Source organism: Chiloscyllium plagiosum, chromosome 25 (genome assembly GCF_004010195.1).
Source record: "Chiloscyllium plagiosum isolate BGI_BamShark_2017 chromosome 25, ASM401019v2, whole genome shotgun sequence".
Classification (NCBI taxonomy): domain Eukaryota; kingdom Metazoa; phylum Chordata; class Chondrichthyes; order Orectolobiformes; family Hemiscylliidae; genus Chiloscyllium; species Chiloscyllium plagiosum.
Window position 1 is genome coordinate 46,529,443 of NC_057734.1, and position 20,040 is coordinate 46,549,482.

Consider the following 20,040-nt stretch of genomic DNA (forward strand, 5'->3'; position numbering starts at 1 on the left):
TACACAGTCCTAGAAATACCTGCTCACTAAGCAGATCACAGGGCCTGCTTATCGCAGAATTCACCCCTCCTGGATTTTTTACACTAACTCAAATTTAATTGCAAATGGTACACCTCTTTAATGTGGCAAAGTAACACCATAAATAGGTGCATGAATCATCTGTGTATGTGACTACACTCAGAATTTAAGGGATCCCAGTATATGCTCAGCTCTCAGGTGAAGGAATTCAGCAAGTCTATCATGAGACAACAGCTTGCTCCAGAGGGAAAAGAGCTACCTTCTGACATCTGGTCTAGACGCAGTCTGACATAACTTGAAATTGTGATGTTGTTGTCTTTCCCAACAGACTGAGTGGGAATCAACAGAAACTCAGTTTGTTTCACAACTTTGTCAAACAATTTCAGTTTCCAAAGTGTGCAGAGACATATCAACAACATTCTCCTGTTGAATAAAATAACAAGACAAGACAAGACAGTGGCTTTACAAAGTACAATGATACTACATTCTTATACAAGTCAAAGATTAATGGTCAAAAACACAAATATTACCTCATCGATCAATTGAGAGCTGTCAGTTGCTGATCTCAGCTGAGCATGTTCATTGATCACTTGGAGTGCCTGAATCAGCATCCCCTCCTTTTCTTCACTGTCATTGATTGTATCAGTCAAGACCATTTTTAAGAGGGGGAAGCAATAAGCAAATGCTGGAGCAGTGAGGGGTCTGACATCTGCAAGAAGCAATACAAACAGTAATATTCACTGCAGCACTTAAAGGCAACCTTTCTAATATTTTAACTCCCAACAAAAAATATAAATGGAATTTCTTCAAACAACCAGAAACCACATGAGTGCAAAGAAACATTGTCACAGCAACTAAACAGAAATTGGAAACAAATCAACACAGGAAGCAAAATAAAATGACTAAAAAGAAATCAAAATTCTGTAAAACAGAGCAAAATTCAATAAGCAGGTAATTTAAAGATTACATTGTGGAGTTTTCCAATGGGATTTTAAAATAAAGATTCAAATTCCCTCAAAACCTGAACTCATCATAGTCACTAAGCAATAACCACAGGGATATGACAAGATGATGTAATTTGACTTCATTTAAATGACATACCAGCCTCAACCTTGCCTGTACGGTTCGCCACAGAAAGTGAACGCAGCAGACAGACAGCACGGGCGGTCGCAGTTAGAAGTTCTTCCTGGCACCAAGCTTCATCCAAATCACATGCAGGTTTCAATAGCCGAAGCGTCACATGGCCAATTAGGGAACCTAAATCATTGACAGAATGTAAGGTCACCTTCTCATTGAATTATGCTTTCATGCTATACACCCAGTAGTGAAATGCATTCTCCCCAAGCAGCTACTTCAGCAGAATGCACATGCCTTTTACTAACTGGACTATTCCAAAGGCATATAAAGAAAATAGTTAGTTATTTTTGATGGTTAAGACCTAGACAAAAAGCTTATTCCTGGGAATCCACTTTGGGATACACTGCCTGAGAAAACCACCAATATGTTTCATGAAATTTAGAGAAAATCCAATGTTATTGAATTGACTAAGATTTTTAGGTCAAGGGAGAAAAGCCTGTGAAAGGAGTTTACAACACTGTCTTTGTGATCTAGTATAATACTTAAATGAAAAGACCCAAACTATTCGATGAATAGATACGGTTATGATTTTGAATGATACTGAAAGGATTTATGCATTTAGAAATGCTTTAAAAATTGAACAGATGTGTTGCACAATTTGATTGGCCTTGCTCCAGTTTAGCAAGAGATGATCCCTGGAATGGGTCTAACATACCACGAACAGCTGAGGATCATGGGGTTATATTCATTAGAGTTTAGAAGGTGGAGGTGAGATCTAATAGAAACGTACAAGATAACGCATGGCTTAGAAAAGGTGGATGCTGGTAAGTTGTTTCCGTCAGATGGGGAGCCTAGAACCCATGGGCACAACCTTAGAATTAGTGGGGGTCAATTTAGAAGGGAAATGAGGAGACATTTCTTCAGCCAGAGAGTGGTGGGCCTGTGGAATTCATTGCCAAGGAGGGCAGTGGAGGCTGGGATGTTAAATGTCTTCAAGGCAGAGATTGATAAATTCTTTATCTCGCAAGTAATTAAGGGCTACAGGGAGAGTGCAAGTGGAGTTGAAATGCCCATCAGCCATGATTAAATTGCAGAGTGGATTTGACGAGCTGAATGGCCTTACTTTCAGTCCTATGTCTTATGGTCTTAAGCACATGTTAAACTGGTCCATGGTTATCTACTTTCTGCTTGCCTCATGAGGCAGCAAATAATTCGAGAGACAACAAATGCACTGTACAATAATCAAAGTAGAGTTTGAAATCATGCAGCAGATAATTACCTAGGTTTTTTAGATCTGCTGGCAAGATACATGTACCCAATGCCAAGAAAGTATCCTTAAGCCTGGGAGCTACAAGTGGTGATTGGAAGAGTGGGAGGAATGAGCGGATCAGAGTAGGAATCTGCTGTGACAAACCAGGTGGGTTCTTTTTGATGATGGCATTCAGAACATTCAGAGCGGATTGCAAATCCTCATCCAACTGTGGGCAGACAACAGAACAGAACAGCATTTCTTTAATAATAGCTCATTTAGATACAGTCAAACATTAGGCAAATAATGACAATAAATTCCTTGCAATAAATGCCATTTACCCTCCTTATTCCCTGCATACCTGGCTACTAGTTTTCTGGTCATTCATGCATGAGGACACCCTGATCCTTCTGCACTGAAGCACTGTGAAGTTTCTCTGTTTAAATCATGATATACGTTTCCTTTGTATTTGTCTGACCAAAGTGGATAACCTCAACCACATTAAACTCCATTTGCCAAATTTGATCTGTTCACTTCACCTATTCATATCCATTTATAAATTTCTTCTGTTTACATTGCAACTTACTTTTCCACTATTTTAGTGTCAAATGCAAATTTGGCTATCGTACATTCTGTCCCTGCATCAAAGTCATTAATATAGATTGTAAATAGTTGGGGCCCAAGGATCAAACCCTGTGGCATCCCAGTAGTTACATCTTGCCAAACATATAAATACCCATTTATCCTAACTCTCTACTTTGTTGGTTATTCAAATGCCCCATCCAAGCTAATAAATTATCCCAACTCCATGTGATCTTAATTCATGTATTAGCAGTTTTTCACTGCATCTTATCAAGTGCCTTCTGAAAGTCCAGAATCCCTTTTATTCACCTTGCATGTTACATCTTTGAAGAATTCCAGCAAATTAGAATTATCCTTCATGCCACTCTTTCTTGGGTTGCATTATGACTTTCCGAATATCCTGTCATTACTTCCTTCATAATGGATTCTAACAATTTCCCAATGATATACGTTAAACTAACTACTTCTTAGTTTCCTACTTTCTGCCTCCCTCCCTTTTTGAAGAAGGGCATTATTTTTCCAACTCACTGCAACCTTTTTCACATCCAGGCAATTGTGGAATGTTGTAACCAATAGATCCACTATCTCTGCTGCTTCCTTTAAGAAGGAAGTAAGGTCTGCAGATGCTGGAGATCAGAGCTGGAAATGTGTTGCTGGAAAAGCGCAGCAGGTCAGGCAGCATCCAGGGAACAGGAGAATCGACGTTTCCCTGGATGCTGCCTGACCTGTTGCGCTTTTCCAGCAACATATTTCCAGCTGCTTCCTTTAAGAACCTAGAACGTAGGCAAATGGGCTTTGGGGACTTTTTGTACTCCATTCCCTCGGAACGGAAGTTCAACATTCCACTTACCTTTCCAAATACCTGCTGAACTTGAACATTAGCTTTTTATGATTTAGGGACGAGAACCCCTAAACCTTTTTGTGCCATAATTTTCTGCAGTCTTTTTCCATTTAAATAAAATTCAGCTCCTCTATTCTTAATACCAAGTGCATAATATCACATTTTCTCCAAATGATATTTTGCAAAGTTTAGCCTAACTTGCTTAGCCTGTCTTATTTCCCCGCAGACCCTTTACGTCATTCTCACCACTTGCTTGTCCACCTATTTTTGTGCCAATCACAAACTTGGCTATAGTACACTCTCTTCTGTCATCCAAGTCATTTATAAATATTGTAAATTACTGCAGCCTTAGGACTGATCCCAACGGCACTCCACTAGTTACAGGTTGCCATCTTGAAAATGCTCTCCTTATCCCATTTGTCTGTTTTTGATCAGTGTATTAGAATGGATAGAGATTTGATAACTATTTCCAGTTGCCTAAGGTGTGGAACCTTAAAAGCCTCTGGAAATCCAATTACATTAAGATCTACAACTTCCCCCTTCTTTTTGATCATGGTTATTACCACAGCAAAGAACCTTAATACATTTATCAGGCATGATTTTCCCTTCATGAAGCCAACTGACTTTGCTTGATCATATTATGTATTTCTAAATGCTGTACTATTCCATTCTTTATAGTGACACTTTCCCAGTGACAGAAGTTAAGCTAACTGGTCTATTATTAACATTTTTTTTGACTCCATTCCTTTTTGAATATGGATGGTACATATCAAGTTGATTGGAAAACTGCCACTTTTCCAGAAGCTAAGGCTTCTTGGAAAATTACTACCTGTGTATTTATGATCTCTGTAGCTACTTTTTTTTTTAGATTCTAGGATGCATTCCATCAGGTCTAGGGGCCTTATTGGTCTATAGTCCCATTAATTTCCTTAGTTCATTTTCTCTAGTGATCATCATTGCACTTAGATTTACTTAGATTCCCTACAATGTGAAAACAGGCCCTTCGGCCCAACAAGTCTACACTGACCCGCCGAAGCACAACTCACCCAGACCCATTCCCCTATATTTACCCCTTCTCCTAACACTACGGGCAATTTAGCATGGCCAATTCACCTAACCTGCACATTTTTGGATTGTGGGAGGAAACCGGAGCACCCGGAGGAAACCCACGCAGACACAGGGAGAACGTGCAAACTCCACACAGACAGTCGCCTGAGGCGGGAATTGAACCCGGGTCTCTGGCGCAGTGAGGCAGCAGTGATAACCACTGTGCCACCATGCCGCCCACCATCAACTTGTGTAGTATGATTAGATTCCCTACAGTGTAGAAACAGGCCCTTCGGCCCAACCAGTCCACACCGACCCTCCGAAGAGTAACCCACCCAGACCCATTTCCCTCTTGACTAATGCACCTAACACTATGGGCAATTTAGCATGGCCAATTCACCTGACCTGCACATCTTTGGACTGTGGGAGGAAACCCACGCAGACACAGGGAGAATGTGCAAACTCCACACAGACTGTCACCCGAGGCTGGAATTGAACCTGGGACCCTGTGAGGGAGCACTGCTAACCACGGAGCCAAAATCTTGCACTTATTTCCTCTCTTTCCTCTGCCCCTTAAGTACTTAGTATTTTTGGAATGCTATTAGTGCCTTCTATCATGAAGACGGATACAAAGTATACCTTCAACTCCTCTACTATTTCCTGCTTTTCCATTATTACTTCCTCAGCCTTATTCCCTCAGGGGCCGATGTTCAGTTTGGTCTTCCTATTCCTTTTTTTATTTCTTTTCTTTATTCATTCACAGGATGAGTGCATTGCTGGCTTGGCAGCATTTCTTGTCCATCCCTAATTACCCAGAAGGCAGTTAAGAGTCAACCACATTGCTGTGGGTCTGGAGTCACATGTAGATGGGTTTTTCCGACAATCAACAATTAGATTCTTAATTTCAGATATTTAGTGAACTCAAATGCCACCATTTGCTGTGGTGGCATTCGAACCTGGGTGCCGAAGATGTTATCTGGATCTCTCGATTAACAGTCCAGCGATAATACCACGAGGCCACCACCTCCCTCTTTAGATATTTCAAGAAGCTCTTGCTGTCCATCTTGCAAGTTCACCCTCAAAGTTTATCACCTTCCTCATTTTTCTTTGGTCTTCTTCTGTTTTTTTTTCAAAACTCACCCAATGCTCAGGCTTACTATTAATTTTTGTCACATTGTACGTTTCTTCTTTTAATGTGGTGCTATCCTTAACTTCCCTGGTGAACCATGGGTTTGCTTACCCCTTTCCTAGAATCTCCTTTCTCACTGAGATAAATCCTTGTTGTAAGCCTTGAATATTGTCATTGTCATTACAACACTGCCATTGTCCCTCAACTATCTATGTTGCTGAACTCCTTTCTTAGTCCACTCCAGCAAGCTGTACACTCATTTCTTTGTAACCACCCCTGCTTACGTTTAGTACTAGTCACTTCCAAACCAATGTTTCCGAAGGAGTCTTTTACTTTGACATCATTTATTAAACCTGCCTTTTTACACACCCCTAGGTCCAAAATAACGAGATTCCTGGTTGGATCCACAACATATTGTTCTAGAAATCTACTTCGAATACACTGTCTGAATTCTTCCTCATGGTTACCTCTGCCAATCTGACTTTTGTGATTTATTAGCATGGTGGCTCAGTGGTTAGCATGGTGGCTCAGTGGTTAGCACCGGTGGCTCACAGCACCAGGGTCCCAGGTTCGATGTCAGCCTCGGGCGACTGTCTGTGTGGAGTTTGCACATTCTCCCAGTGTCTGCGTGGGTTTCCTCCGGGTGCTCCGGTTTCCTCCCACAGTCCAAAGATGTGCAGGCCAGGTGAATTGGCCATGCTAAATTGCCCATAGTGTTCGGTGCGTTAGAGGGAAATGGGTCTGGGTGGGTTACACTTCCGAGGGTCAGTGTGGACTGGTTGGGCCAAAGGGTCTGTTCCCACACTGTAGGGAATCTAATCTAATCATTAAAGTCACCCTTGTTTAATGCACCACACAGCCTTTTGAAACAGTAGAGTGTTTAAAAAGGTTTTGACAGATGTTCTGACCTGGCTATAAAACCACAGTTTTAAAACAGACAATACAGACACAGTCTTCTCTTAACTTTGTCCTGTTTGGCAATTTAGTGCTTTAGATGTTATAAAGTTATTGGTGCAGGAAATCTTGTTGAATTTGAAAGATTGCTTTTTAAAAAAAAAAATGTGTACTGCAGTGCCTGACCCAAATTGACGCCATTTTGGTGCAACCTCTCCTACTCCGACTTGAGCAGCTCCCAGCAGCCAGCCTTCCAACTTTTGACCATTGCCCATGATCTGTACCAGGGAACCTCCACTCATCACAATGCCTGCTAGATCTGTCACGCTGGTCATGCTGCAGATACCTCCTGAAGACTCCAGGTTTTTTTTTTAAAGAAAGAAATCATGAGTAGAAAGCTCAATATAGCTCCAGTACTCTGTCATCCCACAATGTCAAATGTAATCACCATGTCGCCTCCCTAGAACTGATCACACGAATAGGGTGCGTATGAATTAATTCCTTGCCTTTTGAGGAAATGAAAAATTATCCAAAATTAAACATTTTAGAACTAAAGTATCTGTAAAAGCAAGACTTTGGTTCTGGTGGTATTGGAGTTTCTCTGTACCTGCTGAAGTTGCTTCCTGATCATAGACTCTTTCTCCAGCTGACACTGCAGGAGTTCCTTCTGTTTGTTGCTCAGCTGCACCTCGTCCTTCAGACCTTTCTTCTTTTTAATCTCCTATCACAAATGGTTTTATTTTGAAACAATGTTAGAATGTGCAGTGACACACCAATTAATTACAAATCCAAATGAAAGGAAGTCTATATTTAACAAGCTGCTTTTTAAAGCCACAAAATTTATAATTAGAACTGGATGTTAATAAAACACTTCCCACATATTCACAGTGTTTATTGTATCTGATATTTTGTCTGTTTGATATCAGCAAAGTATCTCCGTGCAAGTCATAATACTGAAAAATTAACGAAACCTATTTCAGAGAGTTTATGAGAAATTGCGTTAAAAGTCGACAGCATTTTGAATTTGTTTTTGACATGAGGCCCTGGTTTATTCCAATGATGAATACAAATTCACATTGTAGGGTAGGCTTGTGAGAGGAAAGCAGAGTTATTTATGGTATGTAAAGAAAGAAAATTACATAGCAGGCTAAGAGCAATAAATAAATTGTTAATTACCTCCTTAAGTTCCATGTCAATTATTTGCTCCTTAAAGGAATAAGCTTTATTTTCCCGTTTCAGATTGGCTTTCTTTGTGGTTTCTTGCTGTGCACTAGTACAGAATAGAAAGAATCCTCAAAACTTACAAACACACAAACTGGCCAGAAGAAAAAGATCAACCATCAAAACATCTATTCCACAACCCATCCTGGGGGCTACCAGTTACCAGAAACTGGTACACATTGTTGCTACTGAGCGTCAATAACAGAGGATGTGAATGCAGTGCCAGTGAAGTGGCTGCTTTGTCTTGGATAGCATCAAGCTTCTTGCATTGTTGCAGCTCAACCTATCCAGGTAAGTGGAGAATATTCCATCACATTCCTGACATGTGCATTGTAGATGGTGGACATGCTTGGGGAGTTAGGAGGTTCTCAATGTGAGAGCAAATAAGCAAACCTCCAATTAATGTTAACCATGGAGTTTGAGAACACATTTACAACACTGCAGACAAAATAAATCAAATATAACAAAATATTGATTTCTGTAATTGGTACAGTTTAAGTTTAGGCAGGACAAATGCATTTTTAAAACAAGCTTCTGCCAGCTGCATATCAGAGAAGTAAAAGGTTCTGTCGTAGTTAGCCAATATAATAAACGCGAGGTGTTGTATTTTGGAAAGGCAAATCACGGAAGGACTTATACACTTAATAATAAGGTCCTGGGGAGCATTGCTGAACAAAGAGACCTTGGAGTGCAGATTCACAGCTCCTTGACAGTGGAATCGCAGATAGATAGGATAGTGAAAACTACGCTTTATTGGTCAGTGCATTGACTATAGGAGGAGTTGGAAGGTTACGTTATGGCTGTACACGACATTGGTTAGGCCACTTTTGGAATACTGCATGCAATTCCAGTTTCCCTCGTCTAGGATGTTGCAAAACTTTAAAGGGCTCAGAAAAGATTTAGAAGGATATTATCAGGGTTGGAGGGATTTGAGCTTAGCGACAGGCTGAATTGGCTCAGGTTGTTTTCCCTGGAACGTTGCAGGCTGAGGGGTGACCTTATAAAATCATGAGGGACACGGGTAGAATGAATGGACAAAGTCTTTTCCCCCAGAGTGGGGGGAGTCCAGAATTAGAGGGCATAGGTTTAAGGTGAGAGAGGAAAGATGTAAAGGGGACCTAAGGGGCAACTTTTTCACACAGAAGGTGGTGCGTGTATGGAATGAGCTGCCAGAGGAAATTGTGGAGGCTGGTACAATTACAATATTTAAAAACCATTTGGATTGGTATAGGAATAGGAAAGATTTGGAGGGACATGGGCAAAATGCTGGCAAAGGGGACTAGATTAATTTAGGATATCTGGTCAGCATGGACAGATTTGATTGAAGGGTCTATTTCCATGCTGTACAGCTCTATGACTATGTACCTGGCAGACTTAGCGCATTATTCAGAATAGTTTGCCCTGCATCAGTTCTCCACATTTCTATGCCTTTAAATAAAATTGTTAGGGTTTTTGGGGCAAAGTGACAGTATTCCTTTCTCTGAACCAGTGGGCATGGGTTCAAGTCCCACCTGCTCCAGGAACATGAAATAGCATCTCTGAAAAATACCTCAAACATAGTTGTTTGGTGGACTGAACACCTTAAATGGAATGACAACAGGTCGACTGACTGGAAGACATAAATTATCCTTCTTTATTAAACTGTTTGAGCGAGATGCCCACAGGTTGACAGCAACAAACATTTCAAGGTGTGAACTGTTATATATTAGAGCACCATTGCTCCTCAAAGAGGTAGAAGCAAACTCCGCTACCAAAAATAACAGCTGCACCAGCAACTTTTAAAGCAAATTGTGACAAAAGCCCAATTCTTTATTATTATACCTCACTTTACTCATGGCAAAGAAAGAAAATGACAGAAAACCTTGTTGAAATGGTTGTCAAGCACAGATATTGATTTCGAAAGGTCCATTCAATATTACTTCCCTATCTACTTTGACAAGCTCCTAATATTTTGTCCACACTGAGCAAGTATGTGAAATAATGACCTATCCATAATGACTTACATTTGGATGAGGGACTTGTCGTACAGCTCTCCCTCAGGAACCAGCATGATCTTATACTCCTCATTAGTCACTTGATGGAAAGCAGGAGTTCCAAACATGCTTGCAATCAGGCCACTCACATGTGGCAATACAACTGATGAAGCAAAGACAGACATGGAGGCCACAGCATTTATAATGGCCTACGAAACAAGTAGAACAGTCAAATTAAACCTGTGCTTGCTGCCACCAAAAAAAAACTTTTTTTTTAAAGCCAGAATTTATGCTTGATAACCATTTTCATTTACTAACCATGTTCCTACAAACCCCCATTTCCTTTCTTCCCCAGCATTTGCAGTCTTCCTGGGCTCCAAGTTCCAATTTCTCTGCCTAAGGCTCTACCTTTCCACTTCTTACACCATAAGACACTGTGTAAAACCCACCTCTATGATCAAGCAGTTGGTCACTTGTCTGAATGCCTCCTTTGGCTCAGTGTCAACCTTATTTACATATTCTACAATTTATATTGTGAAGAACCATAGGACGTTTTGCTACATTAAAATGCCAAGTAAATGCAATTTTTTGCCATAATGCTGAATACTGTTGTAACTTCCACATAAAGAATTCACTATTTTAGCAAATTACTAGGCTAGATGACTTTCAAAAAGTATTAATTAAGTAAAAGGACAAGAAAGTGTTAGGTTGATGACAATCTTTTGCTAGGAATAATTTTCTGTTTATAAGTTTGACTTACATGAATACTTCTCGCAAACCATTGCATATAAGGCATTGCTTTTTTGTCGATCTTTCTGTTCGAAGATACAGGTTAAAAAGCAGGAGGAGGGGCAAAGTATACAGATGACCAAATTCAAAGTTGGAAATTAATAGGTTATCAATAAGTAACTCACCATGGCTTCTTTGACAGCATATTCAAACTGTCAGCCTCTACCACTTACAAGGACAGGGCAACTAAAACATGGGAAAACGACAAGTATTCCCTCCAAACCTCTCACCATCCTGACTTGGAACTATATCGCCACTCTTTCACTGTTGCCAAATTAACTGCACCGTCTCCCTAAAAAGCACTGGGGTCTCCCGATGCTCCCTCCCTCTGGCAGCAGCTCAAGAAGGCAACTCACCCCCATCTTCTACAGGGCAATTAGGAATGGGCAATAAATGCTCACCTTGCCAGCAACATCCACAATACACAATCGAATTTAACACTTTATAACATGTTAACTAGTCATTTCATTGATGTGCAGTTGGAGGGAATTGGTGTGTGTAAAACTGGCCAGGTCAAATCTGCACCACAGTGATTGCATATTAAAAAGTTATGGGCTGTGTTGAGGACACAAAGGATAAGAGTCATACAGTCCTACAGCATAGAGACAGGCCCCTTGGTCCAAACTAGTCCATGCCAGCCACACTAACCCCATTTCCCTGCACTTGGCACATATCCATCTAAACCTTTCCTATCCATGTATTTGTCCAAATGTCTTTTAAATGTTGTTAATGTACCCAGCTCGACCACTTCCACTGGCAGCTTCTGTGTTAAAAAAATTGCCCCTCAGGTTCCCTTTTATTCTTTCCCCTCTAACCTTAAACTGTTGCCCTCTAGTCCTCGATTCCCCAACCCTGGGAAAAAGACTGAGTGCATTCACTCTATCCATGCCTCTCATGATCTTAAACTCTTCTATAAGATCCCCCCTTTCAGTCTCCTACCTCAAAAGAAAAAAGTCCTAGCTTGTCCAACCCCCCCGTATAATTCAGACTCCTGAGTCCTGGCAATATCCTTGTAAATCTCTTCTGCACTCTTTCCAGTTTAATAACATCCTTCCTATAGCAAGGTGACCAAAAGTGAACACACACGCCAAGTGCAGCCACACAAATGTCCTGTACAACTGCAACATAACTTCACAACTTCTACACTCAATGCCCTGGCTGATGAAGGCCAGTGTGTCACAAGTCTTGTTCACTGCCCTGTCTAGCTGTGACTCCACAAGGGTCTACTATGCATCATGAAACTCCGACCTTGGTTTGACTTTGCAAAATGCAAGACCTCACACAAATCTATATTAAACTCTAATTGCCATTTCTCAGCCAACTCCCCCAGCTCATCAAGGTCCTGCTGCAATTTCTGATAACCTTGCTCACTGTTCATGATACTGCCTATTTCAGTGTCATTTGCAAACTTACTAACAGACAATGCTAAATGATTCTTCTCCTGCCAACTTAAGAGTCAGTTAGGGCTTAGTGCCAAATGTTATCCTTGCTATAATGTCCCCACGCAATGGAAAAAAAATGTATACTGAACCAGCAACTTCATAAACTGTGAAAAGCAGAATATGATGGACATTGTAAATTTGAAACAAAGAAAGAAAGTGAAAAACTCCCTGCAGGTTTGATAGCATCCATGGAGAGAGAAACAGAGTAAAGTCTGTGAGCTTTCTATTTGGGAAAATTTAATGATGAAAAAGGATGAAGAATGGGTGGGACACAGACAAAACCAATGCATGTGACCTAATATTTATGTCACTCAGGGATTAGTGATAATAGTATGGAAAAGAATTTGTCAGTACATAAAATACACAGATGTTCCAATTTTAGTCAGTTTGATGAAATAGCATTCAATTGTATAAGAAAATTGAAATACTGGAATGAAGTTCTGAACATTCTATTACTCTAAGTGATTGGGAAGTAAGGAAGAATGAATGGTGAAAAATTAGGTCAGAAATGAACAAGTTATTTAATACATCACTTATAACTCCTAAACTTACTCGTACAGTGAAAGAAATTAAGAAAGACCACACAATTTGCTGCAGGAAATCTTGACAGCCAAACAACCTTGAATCAATTGATGTTCTACACATTGGTAACCATGTTATGGCTGATCCTGTCTGACTGCATTCAGTTAATGATTAGATTAGATTATCTACAGTGTGGAAACAGGCCCTTCGACTCAACAAGTTCACACCGACCATCCAAAGAGTAACCCATCCAGACCTATTTCCCTCTGACTAATGCACCTAACATTATAGACAATTTAGCATGGTCAATTCACCTAACCTGCACAGCTTTGGACTGTGGGAGCACCCGGAGGAAATCCATGCAGACACGAGGAGAATGCGCAAACTCCACACAGACAGTCACCCGAATTGAACCCGGGTCCCTGGCACTGTAAGGCAGCAATGCTAACCACTGAGCCACTGTGTCATTCCTGCGGTTTCTATCTATGTTCCTGTTTCCAAATAGACCTGTTGGACGATAATCTGGTGTCGTGATTTTTAACTTTGTACACCCCAGTCCAACACCTGCATCTTCAAATCTGAATTACTGGCATTTATAATATTTTTTAAAAAAATTACAAAAGAGTCAGACCACAAAACAGTCACATTCACTTACTTGGTTTTTGACAGACTGGGTGGTGACACTGGGCAGGATGTCACTCAGATGCTTTTTAACAAACTCAGCAGGGTCCAACTTCAGTCTGAGGAGAACGGCCAACCACAGTCCTGTTTGAGCAGCCTCTGCAAAACAAAGAAATGTCAGTGTCATTGGGAACAGGCAAGAGAACCTGCCTGAAGGTGTGAATTATAAAGTCCAACTCATTTCACCTTCACATGAACTATGATCCTCCATACCGCAGAATAAGACCAGTTGCATTTGTATCCATACATACGGTAACAACCTATTTGTTCTCTGTACTCAAGTATATACTGCTGTACAGCCAAAAATCTACTTTGTTATGAATAAACTCAATCAAATTCCAATAAGGAACCATCATTGTATAAACTGGGCCAAGAATAGATCCAAAAGAAGAGCTGGCAATTCAACAACTCTGCTTAAGAACACAAACACACCATTATGTCTCTGAGCATTAGTCAACATTAAATAAAGAAGATTACAATTTAGTGATTTTATTTATGGTAACAGAACAGCCGAAGAAGAATCTAACTTAAATGGTACTGATATTTATGGATGAGACCCAAAAATCAATTCTCAGTGGGAGTAGCAAATCTACAGCAGCATTGCTAGCTTTAGCTAATTGAGAAACATAGAAACAAAATGGCTTTAACACTGGAACTCCGATCTAGTTTGTGAAGCTCGAAATCCAAAAAAGCCTCAAAAATGAGATCAACATTTTAATAAATCTGAAAAGTAACTGAATCAATTGATTGTTGTGAGACCATAGCAGGAGTAGGGGAAGGGAAAGATAAGAAAAAGGAAACCAGGGTATTCTTTAGGCTTTATATACAATGAGATGAGAGGACATAGACAATTTTGATGAACGGAAATAGATATTATGGGTCGAGTTGTCAGCATTTGTTTATGCATTTCTTGAGGTTTACTGGGTTGCACGGTAGGGTTGTGACACTGGTATTCTCTATTGAAAGTATGTGCACAGAGTTCAAGCAGCTGGAGACTTAATAGGCTACCATCAAGGCCACCGAGCAAAATTGTTAGCCTTCACTGTCATTATTTCTCTGAAACTGACAGCAACTTTGAACTCAAATAATTAAACATGAAAATCCAGAAAATAGCAAGCAATGCTTGCTATTCTTCTTATATTGTTGTGGTTGTGTTCCACAACAACGAGCACCCGAGCTACAAATCTTCTCCCAAACTTTGAATTCTTCTTTTATTTTTCTCAATTTTTGGTGGAGCTGTGAGTTGAGGTTAGGGCTACTTTGACCAACTGTATGCTTTAAACAAAAGCAAAATGTTTGTTGCTGGCCTGATCTAGAAGATAATGTAACTTTTAACCTGAGGAACACTATGGACAATTCAACACTGTATATTGCCATGCCCACGGGTGACAATTGGTTGAATGTTGAGTTTATCAATTGGGGCGGCACAGTGGCTCAGTGGTTAGCACTGCTGCCTCAGAGCCAGGGACCTGGGTTCAATTCTTTCCTCGGGCGACTGTCTGTGTGGAGTTTGCACATTCTCCCAGTGTCTGTGTGGGTTTCCTCTGGGTGCTCCGGTTTCCTTCCACAGTCCAAAGCTGTGCAGGTCAGGTGAATTGGCCATGCTAAATTGCTCCATAGTGTTAGGTGCATCAGCCAGGGATAAATACGGGGAATGGGTCTGGGTGGGTTGCTCTTCGGAGGGTCGGAGTGGATTTGTTGGGCCGAAGGGCCTATTTCCATACCGTAGGGCCTATTTCCATACCGTAGGGGATCTAATCTGATCAATTGAGGGAGGGACAATGCTAACTATCCATAAACAGATAATATTGATTAAAGAAAGAAAAAGGAGGGAGTAAGCTGGTTTTGATCAGTTTTGGCATGTGCAGAATGATTTTTGGAAGCTTCAGGACTGGCTGCTATGTTTTACTCTCTCTAGTTTTCTGGCCAGTTAAAGAATTGCTGAATGTTCTGAGAAAAGTATCCCTGTCTATAATAAATACATATACTGAGCTGTCTGCATTCATCAGTGGCTTTGAAATTAGATATATAGTTAGGTGCCTGTGAATAATGCATTATCTCCGGATTTGAAAGTTTGGCATCCATGGCAAATCATAATTCTTTTCTTTTTCATTTATTCCTTAACTTTGTAAGTCTGCCTGTATGAGAGTGGGGTGATGATTAAAGAAGATTGGGTTTAGATTAAAGATATTAATTAGATGAGCTTATTATTTAAACTTTATCCTGCTAAAGTTGCAGTTTTCATAATAAATTGTTAATTTCTTTTTAAGTTATAAACATTGTGTCAAAGATCTGTTATTTATAGAGTATATTCATAGAGGAACAATTGGACAAATTTTGAGGGTCACTGACCATGTCAATTTCACTGTGTTACTAATACATCGACAGGAAGGCTGATTTGATTTAGTTTGCTTTCTTTTGGTCCTAACAATTATTAATGATTCTAACCTTCAACAGAGACTGTGTTGTTGAAATCCCTGTATACTACAATTAATTAGAAATCACCAAACTTTCAATATTCTCTAATAGCAACACTGTATATACACTTGAAAAGACTATATCTTATTGAATGAGGCGCAATTGGATTTTGAATAGTTTACCAAGTTCACAATGTGCATGAATGCTTATCCTGCATGATGACATTATTGCTGCTGGGACTCGAGATTCTCTTGACTTGGCCCAAGATTCAAACTAACATTGTGGTGTGAATTTCCTCTTTCACAGAGATCACTTGACTTCTGTGCGCAGCATTCATGGAAATCTGTGCTCAATGCCATCATTTCAGTTTTAACTTTGATTGTAAAATCTGGGCTATTAAATGACAAAGATGTACAGCACGCAAACAGACCCTTCGGTCCAACTTGACCATACCGGTCAGATACCCTTAATTAATCTAGTCCCATTTGCCAACACTTGGCCCATATCTCTCTAAACCCTTCTTATTCATATACCCATCCAGATGCCTTTTAAATGTTGCACTTGCACCAGCCTCCACCACTTCCGCAGGCAGCTCATCCCATACACGCACCATCCTTTGCGTCAAACAATAAAACCTGTTTCGCAGACTCTGCTATTGCTGAGAATACATACTGTTGTCAGGCAATATGACAAGTTCTGGAGTGACCAGCTACTGCTTTTGAGCATCTCCACATGTTACATTGTTCCTGACCCGTGAGAATGTTCTGAAGATACAAGGGATTTGGGTCTATGCTTACACTATAATAAAATCTTGGCCTGAGTTTACACACATGCAACATTACCAGTTTATAATCTGTGTAGCCATTGCTTATAAAAAAGTAAATGCTTAGACCAAATGCTTACCTGTTCCCTAGACCTGTTGTGCATGTGGAAAAAAATCAGCTTCCCACATTTTTCCTTCACCACTAAAAATGCCATCAGGACTACTGGCACAGGTCGAATTTTCAAGTGATTTTGAAACATTCTAACAGAGAAAATAAAATGTGTCGCAATGTGCGTTTTTCACGCCATTAAAAAAATAATAAAGAACTGAAGATGCTGGAAATCAGAAACAAAATCAGAAATTGTTATAAAATCTCAGGTCTGGCAGCATCTGTGGAGAGAAAACAGTGTTTTTTTTCCCCTCGGGATGTGGTGAGAACAGCTGTTTCAGGAATATTGTAGTCACGTAGATACCTGTGATCCTGTGTGGATTCAAAATAGCAAGGATGAAACTTGAGACAGAATCCACATCGGGCAAATCTGGGGCAAATCTGAGCCAAAGGCAGTCACTGAGGAATGTGATATGGCTGTGGAAGTGAGTTTTGTCAAGTTTGGGTTCTGAAGGAGGGTCACTGGACTTGAAACATTAACTCTGCTTTCTCTCCACATATGCCACAAGATCTGCTGAGTTTTTCCAGCAATTTATAATTTTGTTTCATGCCATAAAATTTATCTTTGGGGGTGATGTGATAATAATTGCTATCACAGTGGTTAATTATATTCAGATGGGTATTAATTAGGAAACCACCTCAGCTCACACAGAAATATATTACAGCTGGGGGGGTCTTGTGGTACAGTGTCAGGGTCAAAATCCCAAATTGCTTTGGAAGTATGCCATGGAATGTTGGAATAGGTTAATTAAAAAGTAATTAAAATATCATTTATAATTGGGACAGGATGAAGAAGGGGCTCTCTTTTGTTGAATACAGTACAAAATATTTGTGACTATAAATAGAAGCTTGTAGGTGAATAAAGTAGAGACTCCAGTATTCCTTTCACCAACTGATTGAGTCTTGACACAGTGAGAAGCGTCATAATCTACGACAGATATCTCCAGTATCAACTTCTAACTGATGGGGCTATGAAATTTGATCCTTAAACAAATCCATCGAACAGTAAACATGGATGAGTCACCAAACCAAACAACTTGGGTACAAAAGTGAGGCCAAAACTAGTGAATGTGTAAATTTTTATACATTTAAAATTGTCACTCAGCTATCCTGCTAAGAATATAGCTCAGTAGAGAAAAGTTATGATCAAATAGATCCGTCAGTGAGAAAGAAATGAACTGCACAGAAAACAGCAATTAACATGGATGGTATGCAACAGAAATGCTACTGTAATTTCAGCAATCTATGGTAAACCAAGAGTCTGAAGCTATTACTATCAGATTAGTACTGGGAAAAGACACTTCAAATGTTAGCCCTTTTTCACTCTGGCTTAAAAACGTGAAAATTACTTGGTGAAAATTAAAGAATAATAAATTGCTTCCACTGCTCAGTAAGACAGACAAAGGAGGCAAAAAAAATTAGAATTACTTAAACAGCTATAGGGAAACAAATTCTTTGAACAGAGCATAGTTGAAATACAGAATTCATTGCCACAAACCAATAACAACATCAGAAGATGGGTATTAGACCAGATGGCTCTTAGAACAAATGCTGGCATAAACATCTTGGGAAGACTGTGTCAACTGTGTAACAAGCCAATGAAGTTTCAAGCAATAAAGTTAGTGACATGCTTCAGAACAAGTGCAATTTAAGACTTTCTTTTACCTATAGAAGGGTGATGTGCCACAAACACTATTTTTCTGGCCAATTTCTCAGCCTCGTTGACATCATTCTCCAATCCTGGGATACTTGTTATCACACATAATGCCTCTAGCAGCACTCGGGGTGGAATGTAGGACCTGCCGGCTTCTGTTGGTTCACCCGATTCAGTCACCAACCCCTCCTGAGGAAGTATCTAGGGAAAGACAGTATTTCTTTGATTTGTGTTTTAATGCAGTAAATTTGAGCTTTACCAGCAACATGACAGCATCCATGCAATTCACTACAGACCACTGTCAAAATAAGTATAGACCTAATGTTAGTTTATAATAGCTACTCACATGTAGAGAGCTTTACAGGGCTCTCCACACTGCTCCATAATCTTTCAGGTAAGAAGTAGTTAATGAATCAAAGAAAATATTCTTTCCTATCAAAGAATTTTCATCTGAAGGCCCAAATCGAGACATCAGTTTACAATATATGAATGCCCAATGTGTGGTAATTTTAAAAAACCCACGAAACGGAAGTTAATTTAGGTGAGTTTCATACCTAAATTTACGTAAGACCCCAGGATCATCTAAACTATGATATATATATACCTCAAGGAATCACCACTTCACATTGTTGTTTTCTGGGGAGGTAGCATGGGAGGAGGAGTAAATTCTCCAGCACACATCTTTTGAGTTTATCTTGGGTGCTACAACTTTACTCTAACAATTAAAGGCATTCACTCAGTGGACTTATCAGTTGGTGCTCAAAGGTTAATTTTGGAGTCAGGCAAGAATTGACAGGAAATTACACACTTGATCTTATCAAATATAGAAAGAGTGGGGTATTTCATCCAGTATCACAGATAGTCACAAATCGATGAACATTCAAAATGGTTCAAGTGATGACTGTCGAGAGTGTGGTGCTGGAAAAGCACAGGTCAGGCAGCATCCAAGGAACAGGTGAATCGATGTTTCGGGTGTAAGCCCTTCATCTGGGATTAACTGTGGCTAGCTTGATTATACTAGCTTGAAGTGCATGATTGCATGTCCTTTAGATTTTCAACTAATATTCCAAAATTGTTAAAAGAGCATACCAGATGATCTATGTGAACTGTGTCTTCACTAAAAGAAATGACAGACCTTGTGGGTGCTCAGAATGATTTGGAGCTCTTCCAGTAGCCCATATGCTAGCTTAACACCACCGAGAGATGACAGTAACTTCCTGACTGTCTGCTGAGCCTGTTTCCGAACTCGCCACGTTTTACTCAGCAGCACAACAACGAGGGCTTTGTGGTACATCCTGCAAATAGCAAAGATCACATAATTTGCAATGAAGGATGCATCACCTAGCATATTAACACACTCAAAATGATCTTAGAAGCAACTATAGCACAAAGATCAGATTACAACATAAATTTATGGGTTGTTACTTAAAACCTATGCTAATCACAAACTTTTATCTTAAGGAGCATTTCATGAAATTAAAACAAGATTTAGGAAACAATTCAGTACAATTAAGTTTGAAAATGCATCGATTGGAGTTGCCAATTGATCACTGCGGGGTCTTGAGACATTT

At 39.9% G+C, this 20,040-nt stretch overlaps 1 protein-coding gene across 1 annotated transcript in view; it reads right to left on the reverse strand.

The window, feature by feature from the left end:
* Nucleotides 1-20,040, reverse strand: part of gcn1 (GCN1 activator of EIF2AK4) — a 128,719-nt gene that overhangs the window by 64,031 nt on the left and 44,648 nt on the right. Inside the window, exons 18-26 of the mRNA XM_043716089.1 lie at nt 19,605-19,764; nt 18,481-18,670; nt 13,440-13,564; nt 10,062-10,240; nt 8,014-8,107; nt 7,445-7,558; nt 2,375-2,573; nt 1,120-1,275; nt 549-727 (exon numbers count right to left, since the gene is read on the reverse strand). Coding sequence (XP_043572024.1) covers nt 549-727; nt 1,120-1,275; nt 2,375-2,573; nt 7,445-7,558; nt 8,014-8,107; nt 10,062-10,240; nt 13,440-13,564; nt 18,481-18,670; nt 19,605-19,764 — 1,396 coding nt within the window. The remainder of the gene's footprint in view (nt 1-548; nt 728-1,119; nt 1,276-2,374; nt 2,574-7,444; nt 7,559-8,013; nt 8,108-10,061; nt 10,241-13,439; nt 13,565-18,480; nt 18,671-19,604; nt 19,765-20,040) is intronic.